This window comes from Pygocentrus nattereri, chromosome 5 (genome assembly GCF_015220715.1).
Source record: "Pygocentrus nattereri isolate fPygNat1 chromosome 5, fPygNat1.pri, whole genome shotgun sequence".
Taxonomy (NCBI): domain Eukaryota; kingdom Metazoa; phylum Chordata; class Actinopteri; order Characiformes; family Serrasalmidae; genus Pygocentrus; species Pygocentrus nattereri.
This window is the reverse complement of record NC_051215.1, coordinates 19,436,567-19,456,697: the sequence shown is the minus strand read 5'-3', so window position 1 is coordinate 19,456,697 and position 20,131 is coordinate 19,436,567. Positions and strand designations below refer to the sequence as shown.

At 42.2% G+C, this 20,131-nt stretch overlaps 2 protein-coding genes across 3 annotated transcripts; both read left to right on the top strand.

Moving 5' to 3' along the window:
- The first annotated feature begins 6,563 nt into the window (after positions 1 to 6,563).
- On the top strand, positions 6,564 to 11,083 carry LOC119263459 (protein NYNRIN-like). The gene has a single exon (XM_037538358.1). It carries the CDS (start codon positions 6,872 to 6,874, stop codon positions 10,019 to 10,021), a length of 3,150 nt encoding a protein of 1,049 aa, XP_037394255.1. The 5' UTR covers positions 6,564 to 6,871; the 3' UTR covers positions 10,022 to 11,083.
- A 1,410-nt stretch (positions 11,084 to 12,493) lies between these two features.
- Positions 12,494 to 19,600, top strand: LOC108442653 (gastrula zinc finger protein XlCGF17.1-like). Of its 2 annotated transcripts, none has more exons than XM_017722798.2 (3): positions 12,494 to 12,592; positions 16,471 to 16,596; positions 18,024 to 19,600. In XM_017722798.2, the coding sequence occupies exon 3, from the start codon at positions 18,096 to 18,098 to the stop codon at positions 19,146 to 19,148; it is 1,053 nt and encodes a 350-aa protein (XP_017578287.1). In that variant the 5' UTR covers positions 12,494 to 12,592; positions 16,471 to 16,596; positions 18,024 to 18,095; the 3' UTR covers positions 19,149 to 19,600. The 2 variants fall into 2 exon arrangements, with proteins under 2 accessions (XP_017578287.1, XP_017578288.1); XM_017722799.2 differs by lacking the exon at positions 12,494 to 12,592 and adding an exon at positions 17,712 to 17,834 and having other exon boundaries at positions 16,245 to 16,596.
- Positions 19,601 to 20,131: the final 531 nt, after the last annotated feature.

The window sequence follows — 20,131 nt, the reverse complement described above, 5'->3', positions numbered from 1 at the left end:
ACCTTCAGTTCTGTGAAGGGGAACCTGAAAAGGAAGCAGCTGCAAATGACCTCAATATTTTTGTGTTCATAAGCAAACTTGGAAACGCTGTTCTCTTTCTTGTCCTCTTTAGCATTGATAAGATCTCAGACCAGTTGTTGTTCACTCCAAAACTCCTTTAGAACTCAGGCGTCACTGAAGAAATTTTGGCTAGTGTCACATTCATCATGAACACCAGCCAGCCTCCTTGTTTCTATACTCATTGTCCATTTTATCAGCTCCACTGACCGTATAATCTCACTCTGTAGTTCTAGAGTTACAGACTGTAGTCCATCTGTTTCTCTGCATACTTTGCTACCCTGCTCTTCAGTAGTCAGGACATCCATGGACCCTCACAGAGCAGGTATTATTTGGGTGGTGGATCATTCTCAGCACTACACTATGTGGTGGTAGTGTGTTAGTTTGTGTTGTGCTGGTAGAAGTGGATCAGACACAGCAGTGCTACTGGAGTTTTAAACACTGTGTCCACTCACTGTCCACTCTATTAGACACTCCTACCTTGTCAGTCCACCTTGTAGATGTAAAGTCAGAGACAATAGCTCATCTGCTGCTGCACGGTTTGTGTTGCTCATCCTTTAGTCCTACATCAGGACGCTGCCCACAGGACGCTGTTGGCTGGAGATTTTTGGTTGGACTATTCTCAGTCCAGTAGCGACAGTCAGGTGTTTAAAAACTCCAGCAGCACTGCTGTGTCTGATCCACTTGCAAGATCCATAGTGTGGTATACTTTTCCAAATTTCTAAATTTTTTGGTTCAAAGTTTTGTTTTGAATCCGACAGCCAGTTCAAACCACTTGTTAGCAGTTAAGATATAAATAAGATTTATAAGATTTTTTTTGTATTTAATCATGGTAAACATAAAATGTCTTAGCAACATAAAAAGTACTCAGTAAGTCAACTGTTCATACCCAGCACAAGAATAACTTTAAAGGTACCTTTCAGTTGTAGAAATAAACTGGGAGAAATAAAAATCACTGTAGATACCTGAATGCAGATGTAAGACATTGTTTTAATGCCTATAGAGGAGATGGCTCATCTGCACTTGAAGAAAGCGAGGGAAAGTTTGTTCCACCACTTGAGTTCCAGACAGACAAGAGTCTTAATGCTTGCCTTCTATGCATCTTGAGAGCTGTCCTCGAGTTGCTCAAGGTGCAGATCAGATTTTACTCATTACTATCAGGTAGAGGGTGGGGCTGGTGCATTTTTGGCTGAGGGTTAAAAATCTGATATGATGGGTACTCACTAATGGATTGACCTGAGTGAACTTAAGAAGACTGAAGAAAATTTGTGCTGACTAGCCAAAGGGCTTCATGGTCCACAGAAGAAGACCAGGCAGGAGGGAGGTACAGTACTTGAGTATCAGAAGTGACGAGCCTGAAGAAGTATCTGGGTGGCCTCCCTAGAGATATTGGGTGGAATTCCATGGATGTAGAGGAGAGACCTGCATGACTGCATCAGGTTTGCAAAATGTGCTGAGAATGTCCACAACTACACTAAGGCTTTGTGCTTCTGCATACAGAATAACCAGAAAGTTCTCAAAGGAGGTGACAAGTCTGTAGATAGTAATTGTAATTCCATGGATGTATATCAGCTCAGTCTTGCTTAGGTTTTAGTTTAGATGTTCAGCTTCCATTTATGATGAGATATTAGCCACAGATGCCAAAATACAATTAATTTATCAAAAATGCAGATCCGCAAATTAAACATCTGTACAGGTCCTTGGGAGAGATGCAGTTCATTTGTTTTGCATATGTGACTGCTCTTTGAGCAGCTTTAACAGATCTTTCTTTGTCCTCCAGGTCTTGAGTCAACTTCCAACAGTTTCCCTTTGCTTCTGTTTCTGAAAGCTAAAAAACGCATGCTTTTATTTGCTTTTTAACAGCTGTTGTTGATGTTGGGGAGTAATCCCAACCACTGTCACCCTTCTTTTCTCTCTCTTTCAGGAAAAAATTGCATCCTGCTGCATGTCGTCTACTGCTCCTAGTGTTTATTCTCCACAAACAGCGTTTGGTCCTCTACATGATAAAACATCTCCAAGAATAAGGAAATCGCAGACAAGGAGAGTACTCACTATTGCCTGGACTGTGGGAAGAGTTTTACTCTACAGAGGAATCTTCAACGACACAAACTCGTTCACACGAGAGAGAAACCATATCGCTGCGTGTGAGGTAGAGTGTGGGGTAGGATTTACTCAACACGCTTATCTCCAAAGACACAGACTAATCCACACAGGAGAGAAGCCGTATCCCTGCTCAGAGTGCAGGAAGAGTTTTACTCAAAAACATAGTTTCCAAGTCCACCAGCACATCCACACTGGAGAGAAACCGTTTCACTGTTCAGACTGTAGGAGGGGTTTTAATTGACAGAGTCATCTCCAGGCACACCAGCACGTTCACACAGGAGAGAAACTGTATCGCTGCTCAGAGTGTAGAATGAGTTTTAGTCAACGGAATAATGTACGACTACATCAGCGCATTCACAGAGGAGAGAAACCGTATCAGTGCTTTGTGTTATGGCTTTGTGTTAAAATAATTTCCCCCCCCCATCGCTCTGCAATAAAATACCCCATAATGAAAACAGAATTCTAGAAATTTTTGTGTTGGAAGCATTTTGGAGATATTGGTACTCTAAACAAACACCAGCGCATTCACACAGGAGAGAAACTGTATCACTGCTCTGAGTGTGGGAAGGGTTTTAGTCAACAGAGTAATTTCCGACTACACCACTGCATTCATACTGGAGAAAAACCGTATCGGTGGGTTTTAATCGATTTAATTATATAATGGAGGTTGCATAAACTAGTCAGCCCGTAAGTTGAGACAGTGCTTGAAATACAACAGAGATAAAACCTGCAGTGAAGAGGCAGAAGGAGAGAACAGAAACCATTAATTACAAAGCCCAAAGTACTGAGTTACTACATGGACGTGTCAAGGAAAAACTCTCTGATAATAATAAGAAGAAACACTGAGAGGAACTTTTGGAGTTAGTAACTCAGTACTTTGGGCTGAGCAATGGTTCATTAGATAATTTGAGTTTATGCAGCAGCAACAGGAGGGTCAGTTCATGAGGGTGAGGTTTGCACAGCGTTGTACAGCGAGAAGCTCCATTATAGTCAAAATGGTACAGATCAGCAAACAGAGATGGAGCTACAGAAATAAAGGTTAGATTTCTTAATTTTCACTCTTTGGAACTGAGAAACTCTCTGCCAGCAACAGCCTGATCTCCATAGCAGTGAGTAAACATGCTTTTAATAGTTTGAGGTCAAAGGACATCCTCACCACCGCAGAGGTTCTTGTTACTGGTTGAGAGAACCTCTGAGTTTGAAGGACGTTTTCACTGCTATGGAGGCTGTTGCTGGCGAAAGTTTCTCAGTCCCAAAGAGTGAAAATTAGAGAAATCTAACCTTTATTTCTGTATGGTTAAATGCAGGAACATTATATGGTTGTTGATCCAATTTTATTCATTCCTTAAACACTTAATCAACATATTCTTTAGTTAATTCATAATTTATCCAAAAAGTACATTTGTCTAATGTAACCAATCAAAAGAAGACACACACCCTGCACACCCTGTGACTACTGTAACTCTCTTTTCTTTGAAACTGTTATTCAAATAAACATTGACTGGAGTTTAACTTGGTTTTTGTGTTTAGCAGATATCATTTCTACAATATGTTCTGCTTAAATATGATGGGAATCTTTTTATGATCATTTAGAAATTATTTTTATGACCATCCATTCCAGATGCTGTGTTGAATGGTTTATTCCATATAAACATGTCTCTAGTGAGAGAAATTAAGCTTCTATCTGCTGATCTAAGGTGGTCAACTCCCTGCATTGTTGGTTTGGCCCTTTGATTGCTGACCATATGGTCAGCAATATAACCCTCCAGGGTGGCAACCATCAAGGAGTGTTGATGTTCGCCATCCTTGCAGGGAGTCGGCACCTCTGTCCTTTTGATAGGGTAATCACCATCCCCCTGTTTAACCCCCTCTTCCTATCACCCTCATCCCCCTCGCATTCCCTTGCTTAACCCCCCTCTTCTTATCACCCTCATCCCCCTTGCTTACCCCCCCTAAAACTCCTTTTCCACACCTTTATCCTCCTCCCACAACTTCCAGTGTTTATAAGGTTCTCCTAATATATCCCTAGTCAGACTGGCTGTGATAGACTGACTGCGATCCACTAAGCTGTGCCCACATTTCCTGTGTGTCAATAAAATCAAGTCTACGCTGAAGGTCTCCTGACTTCTGATTCCTGAAAGCTGAATTTCTAACAACTTGGTGCCGTGACCCGGATGGCATGAAACCTGCTTGGTGAGTAAACGCCATTTGGAACCAAAGAGAAATTCTGGTTTTATAACACGGAGAAGTCAGTAAAGTTTTACCTGTTGTCACTGATAAAGAAACCTAGTGTTTTTTGTGGCTGTTATACCCTTTGTTTCAAGGGAAGTTTTACCGGTTGTCACTGATAAAGAAACCTAGTGTTTTTTGTGGCTGTTATACCCTTTGTTTCAAGGGAAGTTTATTTGTCACTGATAAAGAAACCTAGTGTTTTTTGTGGCTGTTATACCCTTTGTTTCAAGGGAAGTTTTACCTGTTGTCACTGATAAAGAAACCTAGTGTTTTTTGTGGCTGTTATACCCTTTGTTTCAAGGGAAGTTTTACCTGTTGTCACTGATAAAGAAACCTAGTGTTTTTTGTGGCTGTTATACCCTTTGTTTCAAGGGAAGTTTTACCTGTTGTCACTGATAAAGAAACCTAGTGTTTTTTGTGGCTGTTATACCCTTTGTTTCAAGGGAAGTTTTACCTGTTGTCACTGATAAAGAAACCTAGTGTTTTTTGTGGCTGTTATACCCTTTGTTTCAAGGGAAGTATACTTGTTTGTTTGTTTGTTTGTTTGTTTAGTTGATTGTCTCGTCACTAGTCACCTCACCATGATTTCCAAAGGCCAAAATGCTCAGAAAAATGTTAAAGATTCCTGGAAACCTCTTAACTATAAAAAGAGCACACTAGTTAGGGCTGGGACTGAAATGCCGCAGTGGACTGACTCTGAATTTGAAATGGTAATGGAGAACATAGTCAAAAAACATGTTAATAAGAAAAAAAGGTCAGAGTACTTTTCTTCCAAAGGTTTTCCTACTGATAGATTGTGGTCTCCTACAGAATGCAAAACAGCTTTGGGCTATGGGATTAAGCATGATTCTGTGAAGGAATGTCTTTTTGTGCTGGAACAATACTGGGGGTATAAACTTAGGCATATGGAGGATAAGTTAGCAGAGGCTGAAGGGAAGATCCTAGAGTTGACTACTGAAAGTAAAAAGCACAAAACAGCTTCACTGAATGCCCAAAGAACATGCAAAAAACTTCAACAATCACTGACTGAGGTTGAACAGTTACATGCTAACTGCAAACCTAAGCACCACGGTCAACCAGGTCAGCCATGCTACACAGAGGCTGAAAATCCTCCAATGTTGCATGGGCTGTACCCAGACATGGACGCATTCTGCTCACTCTCTGATGAAGATTCTGAATCTACTCAGAGTAAAGTATTTCAAATGAGACCTGTAACAATCAGATCTGCTGAGGTCCTCAATAGGGGTGGTGAAGTCAAGGAAACAAGGGTACAGATTGGCCACATTCCTTTGGATGCTGCCACATTGGATAGACTGTCCAAGGAATTTAAACATCCAAGGGTAATGGGCCTTGACTTCATTGACCTTATTGAGAAAAAGAAAAACCTTTATTCATTGCATCCTAATGACGCTGTAGCAATAGCAAGCCAGGTTCTTAACATTACTGATAGCAGGAAGCTTGCCAATAAAGTGTTATATGGTTTGGGTGATAATGGCCAAGACATTAATAAAGGGTGGGAAGCTTTCAAAGAGTGGATTAGCCACAAATGTCGTAAGACCACTGATTGGGGGCAGATAAGTAACTGTAAACAGAGAAAAGTAGAATCAGCTGCAGAATATTGTGACCGGTTTGAAAGAGTTTTTCTTCGTCATTGTGGCATTGATACTTACAACAACGATAGTATTGATTGCACCACTGAGGGTCCACACTTTGGACAACTGGTTGACTCACTGCGACCAGACCTTAGACAGGCTCTAGTGACAGCTGTTCCAAACTGGCGTAAGGTTAAATGGGGTGAGCTTAAAAGTGAACTGGACAGATTGGATCTTGACCTGGAGCCAAGCCATGTTTCAGCATCTGTACATGTCCTAACAGACAAAGGCTTCAACTCAAGTCCCAATCACAGGGTCACTAACCAGAAAAATGAGTGCCATTATTGTCATAGAACTGGTCATTTTGCAAGGGGTTGTCATAAGAAACAGGCAGACAATTCTAGAAGGTATCCAAAGATGAGGGAAAACACTGCTGGAAGATCCTCTGAGGGATTTCCGCAGGATGATACAATAGGGAAGTCTTTCCAGGGTCTTTCACATGACCAATTCTCTATGTTAATTAAGGCAGTGCAGGGATATACAGAGATGTCAACGTCTCCGTCTGCCCCGGCTTTAAACTAATTTGCCCAGCCGCTTCTGCCCATCTGTGTGCCATCAGTAGAGTTTTAGAGAATCGCCTTTTTGCTGATGTACAAATTAGGGGACAGGATTTTTCATTTCTTGTAGACACAGGGGCTCAGGTTACTACACTTTCTGATATTGTTTGTGCATCTTTAGGAGTATCATTAACAGACAGACACATCACTGCTGAGGGACTGGGTAATGCCGGAATATCCTTAATTTTATCTACACCCATAGATGTTAATCTAGGACCTAAAACCATTTCATGGCAATTTTGGGTGGGAAAGGTTGAGAATATTCTTGGGATGGATTTTCTGAGAAAATTGAACTGTTCTTTGTCTATTAATGCTGATTCGTGTGTTTGGAACATTGCCTCTTTGAAACAATCTGATTTGGCTAATCACCCTATTTGGTCAGATGATAAGGATGACTGTGGCCTTTTAGAAATGGAACCAGTTGTTCTCACTGGTCGTCAACCTCCTTGTACTAAACAGTATCCTATCAACAAAGAGGCCTTGCAGGGTATTAGACCAATCATAGATCAGCTTGAGAAAAGAGGTATCTTGGTCAAAACACACAGTGTATCCAACAGTCCTGTATGGCCAGTTCGCAAAGCTAATGGAACTTGGCGGCTAACAGTAGATTATAGGGTAGCTAATCAGCATATTGACAAGCTAACTCCATTGGTGGCTGACCCATCCACCATCTTTGATGGTATCCCTACAACACACAGTGTTTTTTCTGTGGTTGATATGGCTAATGGTTTTTGGTCTGTTCCATTAGCATCACAAAGCCAGCCTTGGCTTGCTTTCACTGTGGGGGATGTGCAATACCAATGGACACGGCTGCCTCAGGGTTTTCATAACAGTCCAACTATTTACCATCAAGCACTCAGAAAACACCTCTCCCAGGCTGAGCACATTTTGCAGTCCTCTGTTGTTATTCAGTATGTTGATGATGTCTTGTTGAGTAGTGAGACTGAGGAAACGCATGACAAAGACTTGAAGGCGCTTCTTGAATCTTTGGTTAGCAAGGGACACAAGGCCAGTCGTGACAAAGCTCAGTTGTGTTGTCCTGGTGTACAATATTTGGGGCAATGGGTTACCCAGGGTTCTAGAGGAATTTTGCCTGCTAGAAGCTCAGCAATTAATGCACTGTCGTTGCCAACCACAGTACACAAGTTGCGAGCTTTCTTAGGCCTCTGCAACTACTGCAGACCTTGGATAGATTCTTATGCTGCAATTTCACAACCACTATACGATCTGCTTAAAGGTAAACCTGGACAACATGACCCTCTTGTACACACAGATAACACAACCACTGCTTTTGCAAAGTTGAAATCAGCCTTGATTTCTGCACCAGCTCTTGGCCTTTGTGATTCAAACAAGCCTTTCACTGTCTTTGTGCATGAAGATTGTGGTTTTATGACGTCCTGTCTGACTCAGGAACATGGTGGTATGCAGCGTCCAGTAGCTTATCATTCAGCTAAATTAGACACGGTGGCTCATGGTATGGGTCCATGTTTAAGAGCAGTACAGGCTACATATCTGGCACTGTTAGCATTTGCGCCACAGACGCTAGAGCAAATAGTCACAGTCAAATGTCCTCATTCTGTGTCAGCCTTATTCAACAATGGCCGTGTGTTGTCAGTGACAGCTTCTAGATGGGGCAACTGGCTTGCTGTTTTGACAGCTCCTAATGTGGTGATTCAGAACACACCAATGAACAACCCTTCCTCCTTTATGATGTCCTCATTGACTGATGCTTATGAGGAAGGGGGTGATCATGATTGCATTGAATTATCCAGTTCTCATCCTGTTGTTAAAGATGTCCCTCTTGATAATCCAGATTTGATTCTTTTTACTGATGGTTCCTCAACTTACACTGATGGTCAGCGTAGATCTGGATGGGCGGTGACTGACAGTCTTCAAACTTTGGCCAGTGGTAGTCTTCATCCTTCCTACTCAGCCCAGCAGGCTGAGTTGGTGGCCCTAACTGAAGCATGTAAACGTGCATCAGGTAAATGTGCCACAATTTTTACTGATTCAAGATATACCTTCGGTGTTGTGCATGACTTTGCACATCTGTGGAGTCATAGAGGTTTTTTCACAGCTGCTGGCACTCCAGTTAAAAATGCTGACTTAGTACATGGTCTTTTGGAAGCTGTCAAGTTACCCGCAGATCTAGCCGTCGTGAAAGTCAAAGCGCACACAGGTGGTAATTCTTTTGAAGCACAAGGCAATAGAATTGCAGATGAAGCGGCTAAAAGGGCATGTTTTTTACCACCAGCTAGTATTGCATCCCTCACTAATACAGAGTGTAATACTAATGACATTTCTTCTATTCACAAGCTACAGTCCGATTCCCCAAACTGGGAACTCTGGACATGGCTGGAATCGGGTGCAAAAATTGCTCCAGATGGTGTCTGGACCAAAGGGGGAAAATTAGTTGCACCTGAGTCACTACTCCCTTACTTAGCTACACAGATACATTCTTTAGGTCACATTGGAGTGGAAAAGATGGTAAATCAGTTTTCACATTCCTGGTGGAATCCTAAGTTCAGGGAACAGGCTAAAGCAGTTGTTCAAAATTGTGTTGCTTGTAACCAAGTCAATGTTGTTCCTCAGATGCGCAGTCCGGCTACTAAAACAGTAGCGCCTCCAGGTCCATTTCGCCATTTACAGGTAGATTACATCACACTGCCTAAATGCGAGGGAAAACAAGATGTTTTGGTCATAGTGGATAAATTTTCTCACTGGATTGAATGTTATCCAACTTCCAAGGGCACTGCTGCACACACTGCTAAAATGTTAGTGCAGGATTTTATTCCTAGGTGGGGTCTTCCTGAGCAAATTGAGTCAGATCAAGGCACTCACTTCACTGGACAGGTAGTGCAGGCTGTCTGTAAACTCCTGAAGGTGAACTGGAAACTTCACTGTCCATACAGACCACAAGCTTCAGGACAGGTAGAGCGTGTAAACCGTGTCATCAAGGAACGACTGACTAAACTCCACAGTCAGGGTGTCAAATGGACTGCAGCCTTGCCAGCGGTACTTTGCAGTATAAGGGCAACTAGCAACAAAACAGTTGGGCTTAGTCCTTATGAAGTTGTGACAGGTAGACCAATGCTGGTTCCAGGGGTGATTGATCTCCGCAGAGCAGATGTGCATTTACTGTCAGATGCACTTCTTAATTATTGCCAAACACTATCACAAGCAGTACAAGCAGCTCAGAGTCAGGTCAATAGCGCTTGGAGCAAACCAGCTGAAGGTGGCCATACAATAATTCCAGGTCAATGGGTCATGGTGAGGAAACATGACAGACAATCTCTAGAACCCAGATGGGATGGCCCATATCAGGTTCTTTTGATTACTAACTCAGCAGTGAAATGTGAAGGAAAGAAAACATGGATTCATGTTTCTCATTGTAAGGTTGTGCCTGCTCCTCAAAAATGACTTTAAGGGCCAGTAAAAGAGGAGGTGGGTGATGTACAGAGCCTCAAGGAAGAACTATGATTTCTATTATCATGGGGGTTACCCTTGAGGTGAAGACTCCACAACACTGTGTATCACCATAACAGCCTTTTCTGAGGGACAGATACTGGGGAGCTGCATGACAATCACTGAATGAAAATCTTCAGATTTTGCTGATGAACAGTTCACTGCGTATGTTCCTTTTGTGTATTCTATAGAACCACACAGCGGAGACGGTGTCCCCATCCACTCAGAACACTGCATGGACTTCTAGATGCCTTGTTGACTCTTCAAGAAACGTGCATCTCAAGAAAACCTGCGCAGCTGATTGGAGACAAGGACGAGACCTTGAGGACGACCTACCAAGCAACAGACGCTGTCAAGTTCACCAGGACAACATGAATACATCACAAATCCAAACACTGTGCATGATCATAACCATGATCTATGGTTCAAATGCATGGGATTGCACACGCATGCCCACAGAAGACCTGACGTTCCATCATGCAGAAGCAAATCATCCAAGCTCCCTGACCTGCATCCATCATAGACCAGCTCTACCTGAAGACACCATATGTTTTTGGCACTTCTGCACTAATAAAGACTTGTAGTCATAACATAATTTTGTGATTCTCCATTAAGGAGAATCAAAGGGGGAATTGAGAGAAATTAAGCTTCTATCTGCTGATCTAAGGTGGTCAACTCCCTGCATTGTTGGTTTGGCCCTTTGATTTGATATAACCCTCCAGGGTGGCAACCATCAAGGAGTGTTGATGTTCGCCATCCTTGCAGGGAGTCGGCACCTCTGTCCTTTTGATAGGGTAATCACCATCCCCCTGTTTAACCCCCTCTTCCTATCACCCTCATCCCCCTCGCATTCCCTTGCTTAACCCCCCTCTTCTTATCACCCTCATCCCCCTTGCTTACCCCCCCTAAAACTCCTTTTCCACACCTTTATCCTCCTCCCACAACTTCCAGTGTTTATAAGGTTCTCCTAATATATCCCTAGTCAGACTGGCTGTGATAGACTGACTGCGATCCACTAAGCTGTGCCCACATTTCCTGTGTGTCAATAAAATCAAGTCTACACTGAAGGTCTCCTGACTTCTGATTCCTGAAAGCTGAATTTCTAACACTAGTGACTGCTGAGCATAGGGAAGGATTCCTGGCCAGCCCAGTGTCCAGGGGCCTCTGACCATTCAAGGGTGCTCAAATATTCGAGACAGTCCACTGCAAATATAAACAATCAAGGAATGGATGTTCAAATGTACAAAAGACAAAATAAATGAAATACCTTAAGAAGCATCCTACAAAGTTAATCATTGTGACTTATTGATTACTGTTACAGCTAATCTCGTTTAATCAAGCCTGAATCTAAAAGATTCAGGCTTCACACATACAATGCATTTGAACAGTCTTCAGACTCTTTCACTTCTTTCACAGGTTATGTTATGGCTTTGTGTTAAAATAATTCCCCCCCCCCATCGCTCTGCAATAAAATACCCCATAATGAAAACAGAATTCTAGAAATTTTTGTAAATTTACTGAAAAGGAAAAATTATAATATTGCATTGACATAAGAATTCAGACTACTCAGTACTTGGTTGAAGAACCTTTGGCAGTGATTACAGCCTCCAGTCTTCTGTAGTCTTCCTGTACTCTTCACACAAAACAAGTTGTGTCCATTGATGGATTTATGCTGTTGGTGCCAAATTCTGACCCTATTGTCTGTGAGCCTCAGACTAGTCATCAGACCAGGCTACCTTTTTCCAGTCCAGTTTTAGTGAGTTTGTTTCAGTGTAGAACCCTTTACCTTACCCTGACCACCTCTTTTAGTAAACGGAAATTCAATATTGAAAGATGTAGTTTAAAATAATCTGAAATTGTCTCCCAAAAGTGAAAGAAATTTATTATAAATGTTTACCATCCAATGTTTACCATTCAGATGCTTGATTTTTAAGAGGTTTACTTTTTATGTTAATTGCTGTATATTTTGTGAAAAGGACAGAAACATTTATCATCAAATCAAATCAAATTTATTTATATAGCGCTTTTTACAACTGATGTTGTCACAAAGCAGCTTTACAAAAATGGGAATCACCCATTTAACCATCTATTCTGCAGCAGCATTTTTATTAAAGCCTTTTGTGATTGGCCAAAATCACACAAAAATCATCCAAATGAATTACGTGGAATTGGAACATTAATGTTTTCCACACAAGTCAAAACTGAGGAAGTCCCAGCCTAAGAAACTAATATTCAACTAATATTCAAATACGCTGCGCTCTGTGGTTGCTATGGTGATGTGAAGCGCTTCTCAAGTGGCCAATCACCGGACTGCTCTTGTGAATTACTACCCAGTCGTAGCACAAGAGGCGAGGTTTACTGGAAAACTGGTGGAACCGTGAATCCCTTTGCAGACCAGCTGGGGGCGCTACCTCTGTAACCGTGGTTCTCGAAAGAAAATATAGCGGAGAAGAAGAAAATCATGTTGCGATCAGCGAAAATGTGTGCACAGTGTTGTTGGAGTAGGAAAACAGGAGCGGCTCTGGTGTAAGTAGGGGCTCTAACACTTTTCACACTCTTTACTCTGTGTTTAATTGATCTTTAGAGAATCAGGTACTGCTCTGTTTTAAGTAGGGGCTCCAACACTTGTTCACACTCTTTACTCTGTGTTTAACTGATCTTTAGAGAATTAGGGTTTCTTGTTTTATAGCATTGTGCAAAAGGTCTTTAGCAGAAATGCGGTTTGTAATTGCCTTTTGATGAGGTGGGTCTTCAGTTGGCGATTGAAGAAAGTGAGAAGTCGTCCGTCCTACAACTTGGACAAGAGTCAAAGCTTCTATCCTGAAACATGTCAATTCCATTTTGATTGCTTCATTTCAAATCCACTGTTGTGGTTTATAAACACACAATTACAAAAATGTGTCTCTGTCCAAATACTCATGGATTTGACTGTATCTCTGCTCTGTCTTGCTGAGATTTTGTGTCAGATGTTGGGCTGCCATCCACATTGTGATGCGAGCCAGAGATGCTGTAGTAATTTTACCTAAAATTTGTAAATTATTGTAAAAAAAATATACATCTGTACAGGTATTTGGGAGTGACACCTGACTCATCTATATAAGCAGCTCCAACAGATTTTTCTTGGTCCTCCTGGTCTTCAATCAGCTTCCTACAGTTTCCCTTTGCATCTGTTTCTGAAAGCTAAAAAATGCATATATTATTTGCTTTTTAACAACTATTATTTGCTTTTTAACACCTAAAATTTTGTTGAGTTTGGGGAGTAATTCCAACTATTTTGTCACATTTTTTTTTCTTTCTCTATTTCAGAAAAACAGTCACATCCTGCTGCATGTCGTCTACTGATACTAATGTTTACCTTGCTACAAAAATTTAGGTTCCACCAAGAGGAATGAATCGGACTTCTAAAATCAAGATAGATTATATGTGAAAATAAGCTTTGCAGAAGAAGCCTCAGTTCTTTGCAAAGAGCCTCTGGTCCTCTACATGATAACACATCTTGCAGAATAATGGAGAAAAATACAGACAGAGAGAACTCCCTATTGCCCAAACTGTGGGAAGAGTTTTACTCTACAGGGTAATCTTCAACAAGATAGAGAGAAACCGTATCACTGTTCAGACTATGGGAAGGGTTTTAATCGACAGCACACCAACATGTTCACACGGGAGAGAAATTATATCACTGCTCCGAGTGTGAGAAGAGTTTTGGAGATATTCATGCTCTAAAAAAAAACACCAGCGCATTCACACAGCAGAAAAACTGTATCGCTGCTCAGAGTGTGGAACGAGTTTTAAGAGACAGTCATTTCCGACTACACCAGCACATTTACACAGGGGAGAAACTGTATCGCTATTCAGAACGTGGGAAGTTATTTCATTGTCCCAGAAGTCTCCAAATACACCAGCTCATTCATACTGGAGAGAAGCCGTTTAACTGTTTAGAATGTGACAAGACATTTCATCATCGGAGTATCCTCCAGTCACACCGGCGCATTCACAGTGGAGAGAAGCCATATCAGTGTTCAGAATGTAGGAAGAACTTTAATCAACAGAGTAATCTCCAAAGACACAAACTCATTCACAGAGGACAGAAACCATATCACTGCTCAAACTGTCCATCTCCAGGTTCACCAGCGCATCCACACAGGAGTGAAACTGTATCCCTGCTCAGACTGTGGGAAGAGTTTTAATCGACAGAATGCTCTCCAACTACACCAGCACGTTCACACAAGGGAGAAACCATATCACTTCCCAGAGTGTGAGAAGAGTTTTGGAGAAGAAGGTACTCTAAAAAAGAGTGTGGCTTCCCCATTTCGTGATCCAAGCAGTGTCAGAGCACACCAGTGCATCTACACTGGAGAGAAACCATATTCCTGCTCACATTGTGGGAATAAATTTAGTCATCAGAGTACTCACCAATGCGTCCACACTGGCCTGAAGCCGTTTCACTGCTCAGAGTGTGAGCGGAGCTTTAAGTATTTGAAGTCTATAAAGAAACACAAGTGTGCTAAGAAGAAAACCAAAATGATCGATGCATGAGTCTGTCCAATTCAGTAAGCTGAGGCAGGTACATCATATGGCAGTGGTAAAATTGCAGTGAAGAGGCAGAAGGAGAGAACAGACATCAGTTTTCCTGCTGATCGCAAAGCATAAACTATATGGTGTGGATGTACTACTTGAAATTCCACTGCAGTCTGTGCAGGATTTTACTGTGAAGGCAGTTGGGAACACAAACAGCAGTTTCACCATTAGCAAGAATAGACTCAGAAACATTCTGTCTAAAGACATTATCACTCACAGTTACAGTGTTACCTCGGTCTCTCAGGTGTAAGAGGGTTCCTCAGTCTGAAGGACGTTTTCATTTGCCAATACAGAGGTTAGCCCATTCCCACCTGAAACAGAGTTCATCATGAAGGGCATTTTAACTCTCAGCTCCAGCTCCAGTTAGTTTGTCACCAGCTGAAATAGTTTGGGTTCATAGGACATCCTCACCACTGCAGAAGTTCGCTTGTTGCAGGTTGAGAGAACCTCTGAATTTGAAGGACATCTTCACTGCTATGGAGATCTGTGCATCTGATCAGTGCATGGAGGGTGATGGTTCTTGAAAACATTGCTTGTTTATGTCCATCTCTAGTGACTACTGAGCACATGACAGATGGACAGACAGACAGATGGACATATAGACGGACAGACACCTAGCCGGACAGACAAGACAGATTGGGTAGACAGACAGACGGACAGACAAGACGGATAGATGAATGTACAGACAGACGGACAGATGGATAGACAGACGAACGGATAGACAGATGGACAGACACATAGATGGATAGCCAGGCAGACGGATAGCTGGACAGACAGACAGACAATCGGACAGATGGATGGACAGACAGACACACACAGAGATGGACAGACAGACAGACAAGACAGATGGCTAGACGAATGGACAGACAGACGGACAGACAAGACGACAGACAAGACAGATGGGTAGACAAAAGAATGGACAGATGGATAGACAGACAGATGAACGGACAAACAGACAGATAGAAATTCATCGTTAAAATTATATTTTAAGAAAAATGTAGCTTTGATCTTAACAGCTGTATGTTTTTATGAACAATGACCAACATATGATCATCTGTAACAGCGTTTCTGTGTTTAGTTTTAGTGATTAAATGACTCAGTTCAGCAGTCATCATGCTGTGTTTGGAATATTTAGTCTTGTATCTTTTCTTCTGGTAAAGTTTTTAAGTCCCAGCCTAAAAAAAACTAATATTGAACTTCCGCTGTGCTCTGTGGTTGCTATGGTACTGTGAAGCGCTTCTCAACTGGCCAATCAGCGGACTGCTGCTGTGACTTACCAGAGCTGGTTTATGAGGAGTCTAGCCACTTCCTATTTCCCCGTTATATCAGTAACAGGACGTCTGAAAAGCAGAGGGCGCCCGCGAGCGAGTCCTCAATAAAGTGAATGGGAGTGAATGGAGCCCAACGGGCAGCAGGAGGTGGGCTTTCCTGCTAGAGAGTGATGATTGATGGGCGAACGGAGCAGCTCATTGGCTGTTCGCGCTCACTGACGTCATGAACGTACATGAGGCGCTCCTGTAACTCGAGTTTAAAAGCTCTTAAAATATTTACAGCCTTGGTAAAATGTTTTATGCTGCTCAGGAAATGAAGGAATTCTTTTATATTAAAAATGTTTCAGCATTTATAAACTATGATTTTGCTCAAATGCTCCATATCAACCCATTTATTTTGGACTGGCTCGGGAGCGCCCTCTAGTGTTTGAGAAACGCAGAAGACATTTCAGAGTGGTAATTCTCTCTACATGTTCTCTGGTAACTACCCAGTCGTGGCGCATGCCGGAATACGGGTGGGATATGAATAATCTCCCAGTCTGATTTCCCCTGCAGCCCAGGTGGGGGCGCCAGTTCTGCAGCTGTGGTTCTTCAAAGACAATAAAGCGGAGAAAAAGATCTCGTTACGATCAGCGGGCCACACCTCCGTGTTGTAGGAGGAGAGAAACAGGAGCTGCTGTTGTAAGTAGGGGCTCTAACACTTTTTCACACTCCCTACTCTGTCTTAACTGATCTTCATGGTCTTTAACTTTGGCAGCGTTGATGAAAATATGAACACGTAAAGAATTCTCTCCGGTTTTATTACAGGTTGTCTTCAGTTCGAGCTTTAAGTAGCTCAGCAACCGACTTACTGTAAACCGAGTCGAGCATACCAGAGATAGTGAACAGTTTCCGTCTTGCTTAAGCTTCAGGTTTAGTACGAGGACTGTGGTGTAGTGCTCTGTGTAGTGCCTTATTACCCCACTTACCTGCCTTATTTACCCCTCTTATCAGCCCTATTATTACCCCAAATATCTGCTCTATTACCCCTCGTATTTCACTGTTACCCCACTTACCTGCCTTATTACCCCACTTATCTCACTCTTACCCCACTTATCTGCCTTATTACCCCACTGATCTGAATCTTTGCCACTATACACCCTTTAACTGCTGCTGCATTCAGCACTTTTTTAGACCTATACTTTGCACCATGTAAGGTTTACAGGTGTGACTGTGTGTGTGTGTGTGTGTTTGTCTCTAAGTGATTGATGCATGTTTTATTTATTTTATTCACTACATGTAAACCTCTGATTCTGTGCTCTGTGAGCTCCTGTAACCAAAACGTGTAAATAAACCTGGCCAATAAAGCTTGGTTCTGATTCTCTGTAGCTCAAAACATTTTAACTAGGGATACATAATGATATTGGAATTTTGGAAGTTTAACAGAGTCACTGTAAGACATGCAGTCAATGGTGTAGAGAGAAGAGCAGGAGAGAGAACGCCAGTGCTGAAAGGGTCCATAATCACATAGACATACTGTTTTTTGTTGTTGATCTTGTAGCAGATAGACAAGAGGGTGTTGAGCTACCACAGATAGATGTGATAGAAGATAGACAGATAGATGGTGTTGAAAGCAGAGCTAAAGTCTACAAACAGCACACATGTTAGAGGTTGCAGGATGTTGAAATAAGCCTAATTAAGCGACATCATCTACAGACATGTTAGCCCTTAACGCGAACTACGGAGGGTCCTGGAAGGGCATCAGTCATGACTTTGAGGTGCTGAAGTATAAGACTCGCCATACTTTATGACTACAGGTATTACGGCAACTGGTCTGTAGTCATTCAGGCATACAGACACAACAGACTGGGTCACAGACTAATGGAAGAGGTCAGTGAGGATGGGAGAAAGCTGTTCAGGACAGTGCTTGAGTGTTGCAGGTGAGACGCTATCAGAGTCTGTTGTTTTCTCAATCCTCTTGTAGCTGAGAACATGGCTGATCTGTTCAGTGATGGTAAATCCCTGACGTAAATCCCACGGTCATCAAAGCCTGTCGTACTTGACCATTTTAACCCCTGAACAAACTTTGATGCTGATTATTTTTCTTTTTCTGTCTTTTTTTCTTCCAGAAAGAGATGACTTCTTGTTCCTAAGTATTCACCTGCTTCTAGTGTCCGATTTCCCACACACACAATGTAACAATGGCATCTGCAGGAAGCTCAAGTACTCAAACAACATCATCCACTACACTTTATGCCAACAGATCAGGCAGACAAATCCAGAAAAACACATGCCAGAAGAGACTGTACGACTGTTCAGAGTGTGGGAAAAGTTTTACTATCCCAAGTCATCTACAAATACATCGGCGCATTCACACTGGAGAGAAACCACATCAGTGCTCGGAGTGCGGAAAGAGTTTTAATCAGCAGAGTGGCCTCCGACTACACCAGCGTATCCACACGGGAGAGAAGCCGTATCACTGCTCAGAGTGTGGGAAGAGTTTTAATCAACAGAGTAGCCTCCGACTACACCAGCGTATCCACACAGGAGTGAAACCGTATCCTTGCTCCGATTGTGAGAAGAGTTTTGTTCAAAAGATTCATCTCCAAAGACACCAGCGCGTTCACACAGGAGAGAAACCATATCATTGTTCAGAGTGTGGGAATAGTTTTACGGCTCAAAATAGTCTAAAAGTACACCAGCGTATTCATACAGGAGAGAAACCGTATCACTGCTCAGAATGTGGGAAGAGTTTTACTGCTCAAAATAGTCTAAAAATACACCAGCGCATTCATACAGGAGAAAAACCATATCGGTGCTCAGAATGTGGAAAGAGTTTTAGAGAGAATGGTACCCTCAAACTACACCAGCGCATTCACACTGGACTGAAACCGTATTCCTGCTCACAGTGTGGGAAGAGTTTTACTCGACTAGGTCCTCTCCAAGTACACCAGCGTGTTCACACAGGACTGAAACCATATTCTTGCCCACAGTGTGGTAAGAGTTTTACTCGACTAGGTCGTCTCAAAGTACATCAGTGTGTTCGCACAGGATTAAAACCATATTGCTGTTCAGAATGCAGGAAGAGTTTCAGTGAGGAAGGTAAATTTAGAAGACACCGGTGCATTCACACAGGAGAGAAACCTCATCACTGCTCAGAGTGTGAGCAGATCTTCAGGCATTCAAAATCTTTAAAGATACACAAGTGCACAAAGAGAAAGGGAACACATTCTAAGGAACTAAGTACATTCTAAATAACAGAACAGGTTTCATCAGGTTGCACTGATATAAATTGCATGCAGATACTGATGACCAATATTATTCATGTACATGAATATTAGCCAGTGCCGATATGTGGTCATAGAGATCTGTCTTCCTTTGGTGATTAGTTTGAACCACAATCTGCCAAACCTATTCCAGGTAGTTACGGGGGAGGGGAGCAGTTCTTAGATGCATCGCGATGTGTACATGAACGATTCTGAATCGATTCACAAATGTCAACAACCGATTTTCTAAATTTCTAAACGTAATGTTGACAGAATGTAAAAGGTGGAACTTGGACATCAGTGGAAGTGCAGTGCCTGGACAGTCTGTGGCGGCACATAACAAAAACACGCATGGATGAGCGAGAAAACTGCCTGGATCTGCATTAAAGCCAGGTTAGGTCAGGAGTCAACCCAAATATTAAGAAGAGCCATTTTGTCCTTTCAACAAAACTCAAACCACCTTGGGGGCCACAACATTTAATGCCCAGTCTGTGCTGATGATGTCCTAGTATAGACTAAACAATATTAATGAAAACACAGACTTACTTCACTCTGCTTTAAGCTGTAGCTTTAGCTGCTTTCCTCCAGTTTCTGCCAGGAAACATTTCCTCAAAATTTGAATAGTTCCACCTTAAATTCTGACAGGTGCCAAATTTTAAATGCAGCAGCATTTACGGTGGTAGTAGAAAATTCGAAAGTCAAGCTGACTTCAGCTTTGTAACTTTTTAGTGTTTGACAGTCTCTAACAAACCAGGAAACTGCGCTGCTTGTAAATGCGAACGAGTCCATTTGTCTCCAAATGTTCATCTTAAATCTCTCTCCTTGCTTTTTTGTTAGTTACTAGCCAGGTGAGACTGCATATGTGACCTGCAGTCTACAGGCCAGTTCTCAGTTGTTGAGAACCAGGGCTTTTGCTGGTGCCTAAAGATTCCCACCCATAATAGCTTTTTATTGAATCCGAACATCTGTCC

Bases quoted from the DNA above. Each gene is read 5' to 3' on its own strand.
- LOC119263459 (XM_037538358.1), top strand. From the start codon at position 6,872: ATGGATTTTCTGAGAAAATTGAACTGTTCTTTGTCTATTAATGCTGAT.
- LOC108442653 (XM_017722798.2), top strand. From the start codon at position 18,096: ATGGCATCTGCAGGAAGCTCAAGTACTCAAACAACATCATCCACTACA.